The sequence below is a fragment of the Aspergillus undulatus genome, assembly GCF_047715775.1.
Source record: "Aspergillus undulatus strain CBS 261.88 unplaced genomic scaffold BDV17scaffold_5, whole genome shotgun sequence".
Classification (NCBI taxonomy): Eukaryota; Fungi; Ascomycota; class Eurotiomycetes; order Eurotiales; family Aspergillaceae; genus Aspergillus; species Aspergillus undulatus.
Window position 1 is genome coordinate 638,907 of NW_027396609.1, and position 17,895 is coordinate 656,801.

Below are 17,895 nucleotides of genomic sequence, written 5' to 3' on the forward strand. Positions count from 1 at the left end.
TGCGCTGCCATGGCAAAGCCTCGCTTTGGCCCCAGTCACAACGCCACCTGCGCTCCACCGGCCACGCATCGCGCCTCCACTGCCCACGCAGCCTGAAACAACGTCAGCTCGACCATGTCTACTTTATCGTCTTGCTTTTCTTATCTGGTCATGTCTGCATATCGAACACTCAAGCATTAGGTTCGACAAGATGCTTTCGACGTCAAACCCAAAACAATTCTTGCCAGGGCTAACCACCACAGAGACCTGAGACGACCCTTGTGTGCGACTGGCACGAAGCCCGCGCCGCGCGGCTCGTATTCAGCTTCCCCATCATTGCTTCAGCCCAGAACTCCAGATCGACGAGTCCGACCCTGTACGGAGCAGACTACATATCGTTCCTCTCAACACCATTGTCTTGAGGATGTTGCTTCACCATGGCGACTCTTCTCACTGCTTCAATACCATGGCACGATGGCGAGTGCAAAATGCACCAGCTGCTGCGGGTCCCCTACCAAGACAATCCTACCGTACCCTTTCTAAGCCCCAGTGCAAGTCTACTATTGAAGAGGTCTCCGTTGCTCGCTATAGGAGCTTTGGACCAGGAAGGAAGACCCTGGTGTTCTCTTTGGGGTGGGGAGGAGGGCCTCGCGATTCGAACGTCTACCTCCAGCTTCGGTATCAGGACCCCTATCGGCAAAGCTTACGACCCCGTAGTTGAGAGTCTACTGCTCAATTCTGCAGGAAGTAGTGGGAAGGCAGTCGCATTCCTGGCCGTTGACCTAGAGAACCGAAGGAGGGTTAAGTTGTTCGGCAAGTTAACTGCTGGGTCGCTGGGTGTCACAGACGAGAATGAGCGTATTCGTGCTGGCATCGCCCGTCTCACCGTCCATGTTGACGGTAGCTTGGGTATGTATTGTTTGCGCATCCTTCAAATGTCTTCTGACGCTTTGAACGGGTAACTGTCCTAAATACTTGAACGCGAAGCACATTGTTCCCGCTCAACCAGATCCAAAATTGATTTCGGAAACTCCCCAGCTACACCCGGAAGCTATTGACTTTTTAAACCGCGCAGACTGCTTCTTCATAACCTCCTCGCACGGGAAACAGGACATGGACACAAATATCCGTGGAGGGCCCTCAGGCTTCGTTCGAGTTGCCTCTAATGAACCTAGTGGCGCCGTGTTGGCCTATCTAGAGTACTCCGGGAATCGGCTTTATCAAACTCTCGGTAATCTGCAAACAAACCCGCTGGCAGGCTATGTCTTTCCGGATTTTGAAACGGGCAACGCACTATTTGTCACAGGTAGGACGGAGATACATATCGGAAAAGAAGCGTCATCTATCCTTCCTCGGTCAAATGCAGCGGCAAGGTTGGCAGTTACCGCAGCTCGCTATGTCGAGAAAGCACTTTCATTTCGAGGAATCCCGGGGAAACCATCCCCATATAATCCTACCGTCAGACATCTAACAACAGAGAAACCGTCCGCTGCGGCCATGGGCAATCGCGAGTCATCTGTCACAGCAACAATGATCGGAAAGGAGATCATCACTCCGTCAATTGGTCGATTTCGGTTCCGAGTATCAGATCCCAGAGAAGCTGAATCGTGGACGCCCGGGCAGTATGTGACTCTATCGTTTTATGACGAGCTTGACATGGGATACAGCCATATGATGGATGACGATCCGTCAAGTCTCAAGGATGACTATATTCGGACTTTCACGGTTTCATCCTCTCCAGATCACAAGCTTCCCAATGGCGACTTTGAGATTACCGTTCGGAAACATGGTAATGTGACTCGATGCTTATTTCAAACCAGTGACCGAGCTGGACTGGAAATACCTCTTAAGGGCTTTGGAGGTGACTTTCAACTGCCGGTACAGGGAAGTGATACACTGCCTTTCATAGCGGGAGGTATTGGGATTACTCCTGTACTTGCGCAGCTGCCTGTCATCGACGTTAGCCGTCTGCGACTTTTCTGGACCATCTCGGCCAAAGACATTGCTTTGGTATCGGACACCTTCAAACGGTTCCCAGCACTGCCTAGCGCAACCACGGTGTTTGTCACTGGGGCTGACTCTGTGGGGGAAGAGGCTAAGTCTGAACTGGAGGTAATCAAGCAATCCGGCACGCATATCAAATGCCACAGGATAGAGGCTCAAGATCTCGTCCTCGCTCTAGCCGATGTATGGTACTTCTGTGGCAGTCCTGCCTTGAAAGTACCGGTGTTTAATTGGTTGGCTGGTAAGAAAGTATTATATGAAGATTTTAATTATTGAGCAATGGCAACAGCTTTCTACTAGACCTAGCACGTACACAATTTGAGTCCGATCTTGAAAGTAATCTGGTTAACATTTTGCGATCTGTTATGTCACGACTACGTACGATTCTCCTGCTTTCGGGCGGCCCCCAACGCGTCAGTGCTGCTGCCTCCCCGCAGAAGCTATTTCGACTGACCCTGAATAAATTCCACCTCTTCAACCTCTAGAGCTCTTTGTTCCCACGCCCTACCCGCGAACGTTTCATATTCCCTTCTTGAATCTACCCGAGCGACAAAACGAAAGAGGACAACCGTCCTCACTCTCTTCCTCCACCATGTCCCAATACGAAGGCAAGCCCCCATCCATCACATCCATCCAATCCAACCCCTCACCAGCGTCCCAGACCCCATTCCAGCACAAGCACAACTAACATTTTCATTCTAAACAGTTGAACACAACATAGACCGCTCAACCCCTTCAACCCAAACAAGTACGCGCCGTCGCCGCCCAGACCTCTCCACCTTCTTCGCAACCCTCTCCGAAATCTCCTCCGACGAAACCCGCTCCCGCCCCCATGCCGTCCCTGTCCCCGGCGACGTCAGCGCCGCATTCTACTCCCTTGCCGAAGCCTTGAATATCATGCGGCGCGAGGAAGGAGGTGGCGGTGGAGCAGGAGAGGGAGAGGGAGAGGGAACCGAGGGTGTCGGCGCGGAAAGCTTCCCCATGCTCAACCCAGACGGGACACCGATTCGCGTACACGGGGATGATCTCCTTGCGCAGATGATTCAGACGCTGCTACGTGATGCGGAGACGCCGCCGACGGAAGTAGAGGGGGTTAGTGAGCAGTTTTGTGACGGTCCGTACCTGCCCCGACAATTGTCCAGTAAGATGCTAAAATAACGTACGATAGACCTCGACCGCATCCCACGCGCCTCCCTGAAGCCGTCCCAATCATGCCCCATTTGCAGCAACCCCTTCCTAGAAGACAAGTACCCGCTCGTCGTGCGGCTCCCGTGCCACCCAACGCATCTGTTCGATTTGGAGTGCGTAAGGCCCTGGTTGAGGCTTAGGGGGACGTGTCCGCTTGATCGGACCGATTTTGCGAAGCAGGAGCGGCATAAGATTGAGGAGAGGAAGAAGCTTGCGGAGCAGGATTATGAGGAGGATTGGGATGGGATGTATGGTTAAATGATTTATGGGATGGAGTGTGATGACAAGCTGGCGTGGTCTTGGAGTTTAGGTGGTTAGGTTGGGTTGGTTGAGGTTACGAGGCTACGTCTACGTCTACGTGAAGCGTGCATTGGGTGTATATTGACTTGCATATTGTTGATGAATATGTACAGATTTCATGAAATTTTTTTCAGCCATTGAAATGAGGATGTTTGGGCCATTCAAGAGCTGCCTTGATCTCGTGGCCTCAGCGCCAGCTTACCCGTCTTATCAATAACGGCTTCGAGACCGCGCTGCTCAAGCATCCCACCGTCGTCACGTACTTCCCTCGCCTCAAGATCCTCAATGAGCTTCTGGTTCTCGCGGTTCCCCTCAAGCAAGAACTTGAGGCACATAACAGCATGTTCCTTGATATACGGATTATGCGCGTCAAAGTTCGTGCAGGACAGAATGGTCTCCACGCCACCATGTTTGCGGATCTGGTCCTGCACCTCAGAGCACTTCCAGACGAGCGATGAAAGAACAAGCACAACGAGTTTCTTCAGGTTGCGCCATTCAAACTCGGACGGATCCTCCGTGATGGGCGGGGACTCGGGTCTTGATGCCGTGCCGCCATCTGTAGGGTCCGGGTCGCTAGGATCGTAGGGTCGCTCGACGGCAATCGGGCTGGGACTTGCGCTCTGATGTTGCTGCTGCTGATGCTGCTGGGGACTGGTACTGCGGCCGAGACTTAACTGGCTGAGTTGGCCCTTCGGAATACTCGCCTCGAGTTCCTTGATGAGGGTGACGAGGTCGTAGACGATTTCCCACTTGACGAGTAGGTTCTTCCAGTCGTTGTTCTCCGTCAGGACGGCGAAGAATTCAAGGAATTGGTAGACGCCTTCGTAGACGCGCTCCATGTCCCATAGGTTAAGGGGGAAGTCTTCCGGCAGGGCGCGGCCCGCGCGGATCTGGCCTTGGAGGTAGATGAGGGCGCAGGTTTCCGGGATGATATTGCCGCGGAAGATGGTGAAGATGTACCGGACTGTGAGGACGTCGACGCGAGACAGGGGAGCTGGGTTCTTGGTTGTGTTGGCCTGGCCGGACCCTGTGACTGAGGCGGGGGAGTACTTGGCTCTGAAGATGTGGGTGAGGATCTTGACGACGACTGCTTGTGCCGGAGAGATAATGTCCTTTGGTTGGCCGAAGTCTGAGTAGGCGTGGGACATGAGGCCGTTTTTGAGGACTGCGTCCATGATCTGCACCATCATCTTGAAGTAGAGCTCGTCGTCTGGAAGATCCCATGCAGCAATGAAGATCAGGAGCTCTCGGAGGAGGTTTCGGCCTGTTTCTTGGGTAAGGAGTATGTGGCATCTGAGGGCCTGCATGTTTCGCGATCCGGTCCGCTCGCCACCCTTGAGGCCGAAACTGTCGACGATACCGGCTTGGATGATCATCGGAAGAGCTTCAATTTCCGCAGGCCCTAACACGAGGGGGATATCGGTCAACAGACCACGCTGCTGATCGCCTGGGCGTCCGCGGTAGTCGTCATCGTCTTCATCGTCGTCCTCCTCTTCTTCATCCATGCTCCCGTCGGCAACCGCTTCCAAGCTACGTGAGTCGTCATCGCCAACGGTACCAGTGTCGCCTGCGTCGGCGGTGTCATAATCATGATCTCTCTCATCACCGAGTTGAGAAGTCTCCTGCAGTCGTGCCATCAACTCATCTTTGGCCTCTTGAAGTGTCTCCGCCGCCGATTGAGCTGACCTGGGCATGCTCGTATCTTCCTCTGCGATGGGGACATCGTCGGCGGCGATAGCACCATACTCGTTTAGGTCCGGAAGATCCGACCAGCATATACGAGGAAAGCCTGCAGACGGGCTACGGTCGATCGTAAGAATTGCTTTTTTACGAGGAGGTTCATCGTCCGGAAGAGCGGGAGGAAGGTCCTTCGCTCTGTCTTGGAGGTCTGACCATCCGTCCACCTTGGCACCTAGGATAGCAGTAAGAGCAGCGCGGATCTCTTTTACTTGGTCAGGGTCTTTGCCCATTTCTTGAATCGCCGTCAAATCACGCCCAAGCAGTTTCTCCATGTGATCTTTGATGTTCGCCAATAGCAGCATAGCCGCTTCCTCTTTGATGGTGGCAGGCTCCCGGGGAAAGTTGGAGATTGTTTCAAGCAGAAGATCTTCGGCCGTTTGGTCGTAAAGCGCCCTAATCGGAGGGTTGACTATTCTCTCGCCAGTCTTGACAACCGGCGCTAGCCCCTCGGGGTGGCTGCTCGCCTGGTCAAGAGGCTCCTTGGGCTGGATGATGTTGGAATCGCCGGTAGAATGGTACCCAAACAGATCTAACCACAGGACCATCTTGCGTTGCTCGTTGTGCATGATGAAGTTGTGCAAGAACTGAAGGCACGTAATCAAGAGTCGTTTGTAGAGATTGACAACCTTCTGCCAGCGCTCCTCATTCCGAGCATTCGTCTCTCCGTCGAAACCCCGCGCCGTCACCCGAACACAAGTATCTACCAAAGCCAGAACCCGCTGGTCAAATCCCTTCTCGGCTGCCATGTTCTGTGCCTTTTTTGTAGTGGCAAGGAGGTTTCGCGCGATCGTACAAAGGTCATTGAGGCGTTCGATGTCCTTGACAAGTGAGAAGTAATTGTAGGCTATTAGGTTCGAGGAGGAGTGTTCGTAGTTGGCGGCCGGTGGGCTTTTCCATATAAACGACTGCGATTCTAATACCGGAATCGCTTTTGTAAATACGTCCGTAAGGCCTTGCCAAATGTCCGGGGACAAGCCCAAGCTGTGTCTGCGGTAGAGAAAAGTGTTGGCTGTTTGATGAACAAGCGGATAGAGGGCTGGATCTTACCTGACATCGCTTTCCTGGTGTGTCTTATACAGGATCTGTTTTCCGGCAGAAAGCATATGATCCAACCTTTTGTCGTCAATCATTCCCCGAGTCTCGTAGTGGCTCAATGTGCCCATCAGGATGACCTTCAACATGAGCTCCGCGGGGGTGCACTTTGGCTTCATTTCCGTCGGCGCTCGGTCCGCCATCTTGGAGTGCTTCGAAGGCCGGCGGGCAAATAGAAATCTTGTCGAACTTGAGCGATAGCGAAGCTATTTCTTGAGGTCATTCAAGAATCAAGTGGCGGGGAGACAGAAGAAATGAACTTTGAAGATGTAAATTTTCCCGCTCCGGGTTTTCGCCTCAATTACTTTTTACGGAAGTCTCGTGATCTCAAAGTACAACAAGTATGCCTCTCTAAACAACAGGTTGTGTATTTTAAATTCTATCGATTATGAATTTTCTGAACAGTAGAAGACGCAAATACATGTCGAAGATTGTTCCAAAAGCCAAGATCATAAATGTTGTCAATCTCTCTCATGCTTTTGACCTGAACAAACCTTTGGTCGACAGCGGCATCTGGATTTTGCGGCTGTACAACGTCGTTTGAGCTTTTGTGAACCTGGTGTCCTTCTTTTGGAGGATCTCCCTCCGTATGTACAAGTGCTTGATCGCTGTGCCCCGGCCAGGAACTCTGGGCTTCAGGAGGATCAAGAAGAGGAGACTCGCCTCTTCTGTGGCCACCTATAAACTTGAACACCATACCATCAGCCACGTCGTCTTTCCAATCAGACCACTTTGAGCTCTCGTTTGTCGTCATGCCAGCCCAGATAAGGTAGGCATGGTAGACAAGGAAAGCAACGGCCAGCGGGGCCGTCATAAACATGAGCATTGTGATTCCCCCAACGCGAGTATCAGTCGCTATTACTGCGGCGAGTATGTTGAGATATGTAGCCCAGCTTTGTTTCCTCATGCGAACGGGCGAATTTGGAGGGATGAGCTTGTCTAAAGTCTGAGACAAGATTGTGTAACCAAGCCATGCGCCGTAGATCAACATGACGCTCAGAGACAGCAGAAGAGACAGGAAGTATCGGTAGTTGTTGAGGCCAACGCAGTTGGTGAGCCATATACAATGATGATCATGTCGAGCAACACAGCCTTTGCAGTAGCTGCAATGCTTGCTTCTCGCCGGCTTGAGGAAGTGGCAAGTTTCGCAGATGTGTCCAGGGTGGAATATAACCTTGTCGTAAGGATACCGCTTCATCTCCTCCGCATGGTTGTCTTGGGTGATAAATGACTTGGTGACGACACTCGCATATAGAAAGTAATAAGGAAGGCTCACAGCGATCGGAATGCAGAGTCGATTTACCATGCTGACCCTAGGCCAGGCACTAGGGATGAATATAACCTCACCAATAGCTAGGAGTGCCGCAAAAAAGATCTACGAACGAGTCAACAACAATGCATCATGGCTTCAACGCGCGACTGACAAGAACGAGTGGGTGGTTCTCGTAGAGTATATAGCTACCAGCTCGGCTCCAGCAGCTCGTAAAGCGTCCGCCGAATAAGCGGGAATCGAGGTATGAAATTCCATTGGGAATATATATCCAAATGATCCTGTGGAGAAGGCCAATCGGCGTTTTCCTATAGCCGTCAGGCACTGATAAAGGGAGGAAAAGATCTTATCCATACCGAAGGAAAGGAAGTCTCCCGAAAAGAACTATGAAGACGAAGATTGAGAATCCTAGGATTGTAAGAGCGATTGTCCGTATAAGCCCCATCGCGCTGCCAGAAAGCGTCGACAGAAGTCCCACTGAACTGAAGCGGGAGACCCCGAAAGCTCGACATAAACAGTGCGTCGGCTCTTCTAATCGATATTAAACAGTCGATATCGTTGATACCTAGGATCATTTTAAGGAGAAAGTCAGAAACAGCATCCAAGCCTCTTCGCGTGAATCCCCCGCTAACGGTTGACACGTGACCAGACGAGCGGATATTGGGACATAGGGAGGGAACCGGCTTCCCGTCACAACATCAAATGTCATGATACTTGATATTTTAACTTACTCGACTTGCTCTATCGTGGAGAGGTGTCGAGCGAGTGCTCACCGGTGGTAAATACCGTTGACGATGCGCGTTGCTGCGACTCCGCAACACGACGCGTAACCACGTGACACGGATCCCTGGAGGCCTATTCAAGGGCAATCGTTTGATCACATCAAGTATAGGAGCTAAGGCGAAACGGAGCATGGCGTCAGGGCAGGAAGAAGTAGAAAGGTCTACTGGCCAAGGGCGGAATGGGCAAGGCGGTCTTTTCCAGGGGATGTCTTTCTGGCTCTCTCACAATGTCCCTCAACGAAGTAGATTCAAGGAAGAAATTCAGGTAAGTGCTCATATTTACCTTATCTGAAACAACCTAACACATTGATAGCGACATGGTGGCATTGTGAAGCTTCTTGAACAAGACGCAGACGTTCAACTGGTGGACCACAAGAGAAAGAATCTCCCTGTCAACGTGTAAGACCATTACTTGTCGTTTCCATAAACAAATGCTGAAAAATCAAAAGATACTCATATCAGTTTATCGAAAAAACTGTCCAAAATGGGAGACTAGAGAACCTGGAGACATATAGAGCGGGCCGCTCAACACCTCGTCCAGTCGGAGGGACCCATATTCCAGCTAAGGGCAGTAGGTCATCCTACACAATAGAGGATGATCAGATCCTCTGGGACTATATGCAACCGCTTGAAAGCAATCCTCATGCTTCGATCCACGGCAACAAGATCTATCAGGATTTTGCAGAAAAGGTGGTTAACATCTAACCCAACGGGCCGGAACTGAACTAATGCTAATAACTGGTCTCAGTACCCACGGCATACATGGCAATCGTGGCGTGATAGATATCTGAAAAGGGTACGAGGGCGTCTACGTCCTGGAGGGATGATTCCACAACCTACTCCCCGTCCGACTACCGATGAGGCAGTCCGCAGAAGCTCCCCTCCCCGAGTATCTACATCGCGTCCATCTACATCTCGATCCGCCGAGGTGACAGCACAGAGAGCAGAACCTTCCTCGCGGCCCCAGGAGAGGAAACGAAAACGAAGTCCAGATCCCCCAGAAACACGGGGGCACGCAGGGAACCGCACGACCAACACACAGTTAAGAAGGCCAACAAATCCACCTGGAGCACGGCGGTCTTCCGAGGTGGTAGTTCCTCCAGATCCTCTGGTACAAATAAGGCGACAAGAACATATCTCGCCAAATGAGCGCGCGTCTAACGACACAACTGAGGCGCACCAAAGAAGCCCGGATAAACGTCCATGCCGGGAGGTCGTGGTATCTCCTACGCCTCAAGCCCAGAGTAGAGAATCACCGCGTCACGAAAGACCTCCAAGTCTCAAAAAAGCAAAGACTTCCTCAAAACAGCCCCCAGAGAAGTCTATAGAACAAACAACGGAGAAGCGCACACCTCAAGAACCCACTGCAGAAACCAGTGCGGGCAGCGACAACCTCCTCTGGGAGCTACCATTCTTCCCGTCAAGCCCAGTGACCGAAGAGGCACCAGAGCAAGATATCGATTCATGGATAGAAGAACGGCTGAGCAGGGGAAGGGGCACCGAAACACAAATAATTGAGGCTCTACAGTGCACTAGCATGGACCCTGCTTTGGCGGACAAGGTCCTGGAGTTTTTAGTCGCAGGGAAGGGTATACCGACCGATATGCGCGGGGTATGGACGGCGGAAGATGACAGATGCTTGGAGGCACAGGACTCGCGGGATGTTCAGCGGGTCTTGGACAAACATGGCGATCTACTTAATTCTCGGTTTGACTATCTTCAGATGGCAAGAGATGCCTTGAATCCTGCTTAATGCTCTGCGAATATCCTGACACTGATATGGCAAAAGCCGATGGTCCTCGGAAAGAATCCCTAACTACCTAGGAAAGAGACGAAAAAAAAAAGCGCTGCAACGACGAATGAGAACCCAAAAACAATCCAAAGAGGCGGTACTATGCGAAGACGGCATGAACAGGATACAGGTAAGGGACATAATGTAATGATCACCTTGTCCTCACTCAAGTTGTGCTTCGTTTTGCCCCTAGACTGGTCAAATAAATTCTGGTGAAAGAGTCCAACGCCAGTTCAATGATACCCTTAGCCCTCTTGACCGAAAACGTATCATACAGTCCAGAAGAATGGCATGCACAATTCCCATAAATAACTCCGGCTTCATAAACCCCGTACGCTCATCCTTAGGACGTAGAACCAGTAAAAGAGACCGATGCCAACTGAGGCTCTTGCGCAACAAGTCAATTCGGTCGATTAAAGAACAGCGAAGGAAAAGGCATTCACGCATCACTGTCTTTGAAGACTCTGGTCGATGTTAGAGAAAGGACCATGATTTTGACGCATCGGCGTGAAACATACAGATGTGATTCGTAGAATTGGAGCATCTTGCGCGGACACTTCTCGTAGCAAGTCTCGATAGAGACCTTGGACTTCTTGTCGTTGTTCCAGTGAAGGTATGCCACGAGCCCGCCATCCTCGCGAAGAATGGTATCGACAGCCTTGACCTCTTTCTCCCAGTTCTTGGACTTGGGAGCCCAGTCCGGCGTCGGGGTTTCCTTGTGTGCCGGCGCCTTTTCTTCGCCTGCATCTGTGTCTTCGGTGTCCGCCGCGCGTGACCTTCTCCTTCTCTTGGGTTCTGGTTTCTCCTTCTCCTTTTCCCTCGCCGCCGCCTTTGGCCGTCCCATGGACTTGCGCTTTTTCTGTGGTTTCTCGGGTCGTCCACCAAGAATCTTGAAGTACTCTTGAAGGACATCCTGCGCGTTGTCACTGATTGTAAAAATTAGCACATGACTAGCAAGACAGCCGCGGGTCTTTTACAGATTCTCTTCTGGTTCAGTGGTCTGGTCCTTGGGGTCGTCGTAGCCCTGCCACTTCACTCGTAGCAAAAGTGTACCCTGTCACGGTGTCAATGAAGTTCGTCGCAAGCGAAAATAGGTCAGAGGAAGGTATGCGCACGTCTTGCTTAAAGCTGTGACCTAGAATTTTCTCGACGACGTATCTACTAAGGTCAGGATTGTTGATCGCAAGACAGGTCATCGCAAACTCACTCATCCTCGTCCCCGTCCTCGTCGTCATCTGCATCTGCATCATTGGCGGCCTCAACTCCATTCTTCTTATCTTCAACCTCATCGTAAGGGATAGACTCTCCGGTGGACTCGTCATCCGAGAAGTCGGCCACGGGGGCTGTTTGCGCAAATAGTTAGCGCAAACGCGAAGCTCTGCAAAAAGCCGACCGATCACGACTCACGCGGCATTGTTCGTGATGAGGTGAAGCCGAACAGTCGCGACAACAGCTTGACGGTGTTAATTTAGCGATCCGTGCTAAATCCAGACGGTAGAATGAGCTGGTCAAGACTGAGACGTCGGCAGCGTCTTGGTGGAGATGATGTTCCTAAGGTTCAAGGTTGTTTGCCGAGTCGGAGTCGCGCGCGCGTAGGGGCCAGCTGCGCTAAGCCCGATCGGGGAGCTGCTAACTAGCCCGAACTGGGAATCTCCAGAATTTCTGAACAGAGCCCCGTGAACTGTGGACGAGCGTTGAGGTTTCGATTGTTGCTGCCACTTCGCTTTTCAGTGTTTCTGGAGGTCACCTTGCCTCCGTATTACTTTCACTTCTTCTTGTCTTATTTACATTTGAAATTCTCTCACTGCCCGGAGGCAGACCGTCAAAATGGCGATGCGTGCGTTCCCCGATGCCCCTCATTCTACACTGTACTAAACTCGCTTTCCTCCTTCTAGAGCTTGATCTTTCTCAAGGTTCGAATACATTGCCGATAATGAGCCACCGATAAGCCGTATCTAACTCCGCAACAGCTTCTGTCATGAAGGATGAGCAGGGCCGACCTTTCATCATTGTTCGAGAGTACGCCGCGGAGGCCGACCCTTCATTGCCTGTGCGGAACAGCAACTGACATATTTCTTCGAATAGCCAGGGGAAGAAGAAGAGGCAACACGGAACGGATGCCGTCAAATCACACATCGTGGCCGCGAAGACCGTCGCCAGCATCGTGAAGACTTCTCTGGTACGCACCGTGACCGCTAAATCCTCAACAAGGACAACTTCTAAGAATATAGGGTCCCCGTGGTCTCGACAAGATCCTCATCTCCCCCGATGGCGACATTACCGTTACCAACGATGGTGCTACCATTCTTTCACAGGTTCGTTGAATCTCGACCACCACGATGCTTACCGGATGGCTCATAATTTGTGTGCTATAGATGGAAATCACAAACAACGTGGCCAAACTCCTCGTCGAGCTCTCCAAGTCGCAGGATGAAGAAATCGGTGATGGAACAACTGGTGTCGTGGTCCTGGCTGCGGCCATGCTGGAACAGGCGTCCGACCTCATCGACAAGGGCATCCACCCTATCCGAATTGCAGACGGCTACGACGCTGCTTGCGAAATCGCCGTGGCGCAACTCGACAAGATCAGTGACGAAATCGAATTCTCAAAAGATAACACCGAGAACCTGCTCAAGGTCGCAAAGACGAGTTTGGGCAGTAAGATGTAAGTCTTGAAATTCTCTTTGTCGACTGGCTACTAACTTTTGGCAGTGTTTCCAAGTCTCACGACCAGTTCGCACAGATTGCCGTTGATGCCGTGCTCTCCGTTGCCGATCTTGAACGAAAGGATGTGGACTTTGAATTGATCAAGGTGGACGGAAAAGTCGGTGGAGCGCTCGAGGACTCCCTCCTCGTCAAGGGTGTTATCGTGGATAAGGACTTCTCTCACCCTCAGATGCCCGACGAGGTCACGGACGCTAAGCTGGCGATTTTGACCTGTCCCTTCGAACCCCCTAAGCCGAAGACAAAGCACAAGCTCGACATCACGTCGGTCGAGGAATTTAAGCGCTTACAAGACTACGAGCGAGAGAAGTTCACAGAAATGATCCAGCACCTGAAGGACTCTGGCGCCAACTTGGTGATTTGCCAGTGGGGTTTCGATGACGAGGCCAACCACCTTCTGCTGCAGAACAAGCTCCCTGCCGTTCGCTGGGTTGGTGGGCCTGAAATTGAGTTGATTGCCATTGCGACAAACGGCCGCATCGTCCCTCGCTTTGAGGATCTCAGCTCAGACAAGCTCGGAACAGCCGGCCGAGTGCGCGAGATGACATTCGGAACTACGCGCGAGAAGATGCTTGTTATTGAAGAGTGTGCCAACAGCCGTGCTGTCACAGTATTTGTGCGAGGAAGCAATAAGATGGTGAGACCGAACCTACACTTGGTTACTGAATCCTTCCTCGCTAACTGTATTCCAGATCATTGATGAGGCCAAGCGATCACTGCATGATGCCATCTGCGTTGTTCGTAACTTGGTCCGTGACAACCGCGTCGTGTACGGTGGAGGTGCTGCTGAGATTGCCTGCTCCATTGCCGTCGAAGATGCCGCTGTCAAGAGCCCTGGAATCGAGCAGTATGCTATGCGTGCGTTCGCTGATGCTCTAGACGCCGTACCGCTCGCCCTTTCTGAGAACTCCGGTTTGAGCCCTATCGAGACTCTTGCTGCCATCAAATCCCGCCAGGTGAAGGAGAACAACTCGCGGCTGGGTGTTGACTGCATGCTGAGTGGAAACAATGGTAATTCTCACTTACCTCTCCATGACCGTGGGAACTGCTACTGACAAAATATAGATATGAGAGAACACTTTGTCATCGACCCCCTTATCGGTAAGCGACAGCAGCTGTTGCTCGCTACCCAACTCTGCCGTATGGTTCTGAAGGTGAGTTGACCAATTTGGGCTTTCTTCTTTTATTAGGCTAACTCGTCTAGATCAACAACGTCATCATCTCCGGTGACGACCAGCAGGAGTTCTAGACTGCTTGTATAGGATATCTACTCGATGACCCAAAATGCAACCATATACGTTGGCACCGTGCCCTAATTGCTATGAAAAAGGCGCAGCTACATAGATCAATTGCAATAAAAATTGAATAGCGAGCTACTCTGAGCCTAAGCATCTACCGAGCTACACATGCCTCGGGAGCATACCACTTCAGCCCCGAGCGACTGCCGTCATCTGAGTCGTCCGATTCATGGTCGGTTCTCTTCGCCCCTAGTTCAAGGAGATGATCAGGAATATTGACGCCTCACTCCGCATCTCCGTGAGATCAGAAGTCAATTGCCAGTCATACGACACTTCTCCCGAGGCAAACGCCCTGATGTTCTCGTATTGTATAGAAACTCTAACACGAAGATGGATGAAGCCGGAGACAGCTGTCAATCTAGGTCAAATGACGATGTAAAAGCCTTGCCGTGCAGTCCTAGGAGGGCTGTTGACTTCAAGATTGAGCCGAGGCATCACAAACTATAGAACGAACTCTGACCGACCTAGCACGCAGGAGCCAGGGGACGTCTGAAACCCGGGAAAATGGAATAAAGCTCAACGGTCTCAAACTTAGTAAAGTACGACTAGAGATTGATTAACTAGACGAACGATGGACCAAGTCAGAAAGAAAGGGAGAACCCGGAAAGCTAAACAGATCTTCCACTTATCAAGCATCGAGACGGAGGAATTTCCGCACGAACGGAGGATTTGCATCCCGCTATTGATGTCCATAGTAATAATATCAGAGCGTGACGGGGCGGGCCGGTGGGGGAAGGGAGGAATCGAGCTGCTGAGCTGAGAGACGGATCCTTCGTGGAAGTCTGATCCTGACCCTGAGGATGAGTATGGTTATTATGGTGGTGGTGGTATAGTTAGAGAGTGACTTCCGTCGGGTCGCGATAAAGATTCCGCGGGCCCGTGGTTAACCTTCATTCAGTCTTCAGCCTTCTTTCGATGGACTTCAAATAACAACAAAAATCAAACTTGTGAAGCAAAGCCCCAAAGTGGCGGACACGGAGACGGAGTTGACCTGATCATCTGTCCAGCCTCCAGACTGCCAACTCACCAGTCGCAGTCTCTACAGGGGACAGACAGACAACTCATTATGATTCTCTTCTATCAATCTGACAATATTTTCACGTTCAGATGACCATATCTCCAAGTGGGACAGCAAGCCGAGAATAGCAACACGACCAGAACAAGCAATCCCCTTCTAGGCCCGCCAGTGGCTTCGGCGCTGATATCACTGTGCGTCAAGGCCCCTGTCACTCTGCCAGAGTCCAGTCATCATGTAACCATCTCCTTCTCCCCAGGGCTCGCTCACATGGACTGGCGGCATTGACGTGGCTCGACTCTGTTCGCGCGACATTCCCGCCCGCTGGAGTTGGGGCTGCTCGTGACTTGACCTCCAGAAAGCCTCAAGCATGTCATTCTTGTATCCTGGCCTGACTCTCCGTGCTGATTCACTTCTATACCGCTACTTCATCCAGCCATCACCTGGACACTAGGGACGTACTGCTGTTGGCATTGGTATTTGTCTCTGCGATCGTTCTGCCGCCGAAATGTTCCATACAGGAGATCGCCGTTTCTAGTTGTTTACCAGATGGTAAGATATCGATTGGGGTGCCAAAAGTACGGTCTAGATTATGAGGAGAGACATCCATCTTCTCCAGATCACGCTCGGGACTATGTACTCTCTCGTGTTTGGCACTGAATGTATCACGGCAATTTCCACAGCGCAACTCTGCAGCTTTCCACCCTGGCTTGGGCTCAAACAACGCCTACCGTAACGATTATTCCCTCCCAAACTCATTCCCGTCTTAGAGTCAATTACGTTGATGGATCCAAGACACCGGCAAAATACTTGCTTGCTTGCTCCCTCGCTCCATACGGCTCATTATCCTCCGCCATCCCATTCGCCCACTCTCCAACTTTCCCCAGCCTCCCCAACCCAATAACAACTCTAAACACCCTCCAAACCACCAAAAAAAGCGCACTACTCACCAGGCACAGAAGCCAAACAGAAGCCCTCCCGGCAAGGTGCACCATCACACTCTCACGGGCCGTCAGCTCTCAAAATTGACTTGCGCTTGAGCTTGCAGAATCGCGAGATGACAGTGGCGCTTATCCGACGTATGTGAATGTATACATCCCAACAAGGAAACCAGATAGGATTGTCATCATAGTCATGAGATCAAGACCCCGGTGCCTGATTTTCCTCAGCCCGTCAGATCTTCAAATCCTTCTGTGCGATCGAATGATTGCGGGATCTGTTTCAGGCAATGGCGAGCTCCGGGTTATGCTTTGCTTTGCTTTGCTTTTTTTTGGGCTGAAGTTGACTTGATTCTGACTTTGAGATCGACGTCTTTCTCCGTATTTACTGAGATTAGCTCTTGGGTTAGGTCACGAGCGAGCAGCTGGCCGAATCGACCCAATAACACTGTAGATACTTGATAGAAACCAGTTTCTGCCGTCAGCGACCATCAGCGCTTGCAGTCTACCAAGGAAGAGGCAGCGATAAGTAGGGTAGTGTATTATTATGTAGTATCGTGACGAGCTGCGATGCGCTGGGTGCAGCCTTACGAGAGGCGCCCTACCCACTGACTAGAACCCTTGATGACGAGCGCATCCATCACCTAGTCATCATTAGGTACACTTCCCCATTACTACCATTAATAACGACGCTCGGCCCGTCAGCCACAGCTCCTTCGTATCTCCCATCCGCAAGTGATTAGCTAGGTTGCAAATAAGCCAGCGTAAGATGAATAAACTCGCGCACCCCCCCAGCTAAACACCCAAAAACCGGCATTCATTAGCTCCAACATCGCCATCGGCATCCATTCGCATTCGCATTGACGACCCGTCAGCCTCCGAAGGATCAAAATCCCGCCTGTTCCAATTCTCAAGACAAGACAAGCAAAAACAAAATTTAATTGAGCGACCATAGCAAAGCATCTGAATCCATTCCTCAATTTCCAGCGCCTCAACAAGCCTGGACCAACCATACGACACTCAGCTCGACGCCAGTCCGTACCGTATCTGCAGGTAGACATGAAGTGACAGGGAGCAGCAAACATACTGTTCAATTGTTCGCCAGGGATTAAAGTACGCCCGCCGCATCTAGACCTGCACGTTGCTGACTTGCATCCCCGCGCGGGGAGGGGGGAAGGGGTTTCAGCCCTGGGAGATGGAGGGGGTCAGAGCGGTTTATAAAAAGTACGGGTGCGGCGGTGGTCTGGGCTTTGGATGATGGGCTCGGTATATATATATGATTTTGGTGCTATTGTTGTCATTGCTAGGATAAGAGATGGGGTGAGGGTGGGAGGGTAGAACGATATCTAGAGTATGCTTAGGGCGCGTTAGATTATTAATATGCGTTGTAGATGGGGTGAGTGAGTATTCACCCCGGATGTACTCCATACCCACTGACTGGGGTTCGCCAATGGAAGTCAGTATTAGTACCCACACCCTGACCTTCCATGTCACGGCCAGGATGATATAACCACCTAGGGGACAACTTGGGGAGAAATCTCGGAGCACCGGTGTTCGAACTCAGGGAACAACATTAACTCAACTAGTCTCTGCCCTCTCTAAACTTGATGTGCGCTACATGGCTGCCTGAGCTGCCCGGAATATCCCGCAGCCAAACCGGGGCGTGCCCAATATATATCTAGCGACGTTGCACAAGGATGAATAACCAGCACTCTCCCGGCCCAAGCAATCGAAGCTTTCTTACTTCGGGTGCATCTTGTTTACGGGTACTAT

General features: G+C 51.5%; 8 protein-coding genes across 8 annotated transcripts; 5 read left to right on the plus strand and 3 right to left on the minus strand.

The window, feature by feature from the left end:
• Nucleotides 1-147: 147 nt before the first annotated feature.
• Nucleotides 148-2,417, plus strand: BDV17DRAFT_175857 (putative oxidoreductase, FAD-binding). The gene is made up of 3 exons (XM_073754852.1): nucleotides 148-180; nucleotides 243-888; nucleotides 1,055-2,417. The coding sequence occupies exons 2-3, from the start codon at nucleotides 417-419 to the stop codon at nucleotides 2,257-2,259; spliced, it is 1,677 nt and encodes a 558-aa protein (XP_073619635.1). The 5' UTR covers nucleotides 148-180; nucleotides 243-416; the 3' UTR covers nucleotides 2,260-2,417.
• BDV17DRAFT_175853 (uncharacterized protein) lies at nucleotides 2,418-3,531 on the plus strand. The gene is made up of 3 exons (XM_073754851.1): nucleotides 2,418-2,591; nucleotides 2,690-3,097; nucleotides 3,152-3,531. Exons 1-3 carry the CDS (start codon nucleotides 2,576-2,578, stop codon nucleotides 3,427-3,429), a joined length of 702 nt encoding a protein of 233 aa, XP_073619636.1. The 5' UTR covers nucleotides 2,418-2,575; the 3' UTR covers nucleotides 3,430-3,531.
• BDV17DRAFT_300107 (uncharacterized protein) lies at nucleotides 3,153-8,018 on the minus strand (the record flags this gene model as incomplete). Its single annotated transcript, XM_073764000.1, has 5 exons — nucleotides 3,153-6,198; nucleotides 6,259-6,446; nucleotides 6,707-7,678; nucleotides 7,728-7,881; nucleotides 7,930-8,018. The coding sequence occupies 5 exons, from the start codon at nucleotides 8,016-8,018 to the stop codon at nucleotides 3,633-3,635; spliced, it is 3,969 nt and encodes a 1,322-aa protein (XP_073619637.1). The 3' UTR covers nucleotides 3,153-3,632.
• A 274-nt stretch (nucleotides 8,019-8,292) lies between these two features.
• On the plus strand, nucleotides 8,293-10,365 carry BDV17DRAFT_175935 (putative transcription factor Rap1). The gene is made up of 4 exons (XM_073754854.1): nucleotides 8,293-8,620; nucleotides 8,669-8,754; nucleotides 8,805-9,045; nucleotides 9,104-10,365. The coding sequence occupies exons 1-4, from the start codon at nucleotides 8,486-8,488 to the stop codon at nucleotides 10,106-10,108; spliced, it is 1,467 nt and encodes a 488-aa protein (XP_073619638.1). The 5' UTR covers nucleotides 8,293-8,485; the 3' UTR covers nucleotides 10,109-10,365.
• On the minus strand, nucleotides 10,348-11,721 carry BDV17DRAFT_175923 (chromo domain-containing protein). Its single transcript, XM_073754853.1, has 6 exons — nucleotides 11,555-11,721; nucleotides 11,355-11,490; nucleotides 11,263-11,305; nucleotides 11,125-11,201; nucleotides 10,666-11,073; nucleotides 10,348-10,611 (listed from the first exon to the last, which is right to left on the minus strand). Exons 1-6 carry the CDS (start codon nucleotides 11,559-11,561, stop codon nucleotides 10,587-10,589), a joined length of 696 nt encoding a protein of 231 aa, XP_073619639.1. The 5' UTR covers nucleotides 11,562-11,721; the 3' UTR covers nucleotides 10,348-10,586.
• Nucleotides 11,722-11,840: 119 nt separating this feature from the next.
• BDV17DRAFT_175947 (chaperonin-containing T-complex subunit CCT5) lies at nucleotides 11,841-14,246 on the plus strand. The gene is made up of 10 exons (XM_073754855.1): nucleotides 11,841-11,984; nucleotides 12,043-12,060; nucleotides 12,118-12,166; nucleotides 12,233-12,326; nucleotides 12,379-12,462; nucleotides 12,523-12,812; nucleotides 12,860-13,508; nucleotides 13,564-13,882; nucleotides 13,937-14,025; nucleotides 14,076-14,246. Exons 1-10 carry the CDS (start codon nucleotides 11,975-11,977, stop codon nucleotides 14,118-14,120), a joined length of 1,647 nt encoding a protein of 548 aa, XP_073619640.1. The 5' UTR covers nucleotides 11,841-11,974; the 3' UTR covers nucleotides 14,121-14,246.
• A 1,013-nt stretch (nucleotides 14,247-15,259) lies between these two features.
• Nucleotides 15,260-16,630, plus strand: BDV17DRAFT_253834 (uncharacterized protein). Its single transcript, XM_073756694.1, has 2 exons — nucleotides 15,260-15,378; nucleotides 15,444-16,630. Exon 2 carries the CDS (start codon nucleotides 15,845-15,847, stop codon nucleotides 16,211-16,213), a length of 369 nt encoding a protein of 122 aa, XP_073619641.1. The 5' UTR covers nucleotides 15,260-15,378; nucleotides 15,444-15,844; the 3' UTR covers nucleotides 16,214-16,630.
• A 49-nt stretch (nucleotides 16,631-16,679) lies between these two features.
• On the minus strand, nucleotides 16,680-17,447 carry BDV17DRAFT_253837 (uncharacterized protein). Its single transcript, XM_073756695.1, has one exon. The coding sequence runs from the start codon at nucleotides 17,205-17,207 to the stop codon at nucleotides 16,866-16,868; it is 342 nt and encodes a 113-aa protein (XP_073619642.1). The 5' UTR covers nucleotides 17,208-17,447; the 3' UTR covers nucleotides 16,680-16,865.
• Between the last annotated feature and the right edge of the window lie 448 nt (nucleotides 17,448-17,895).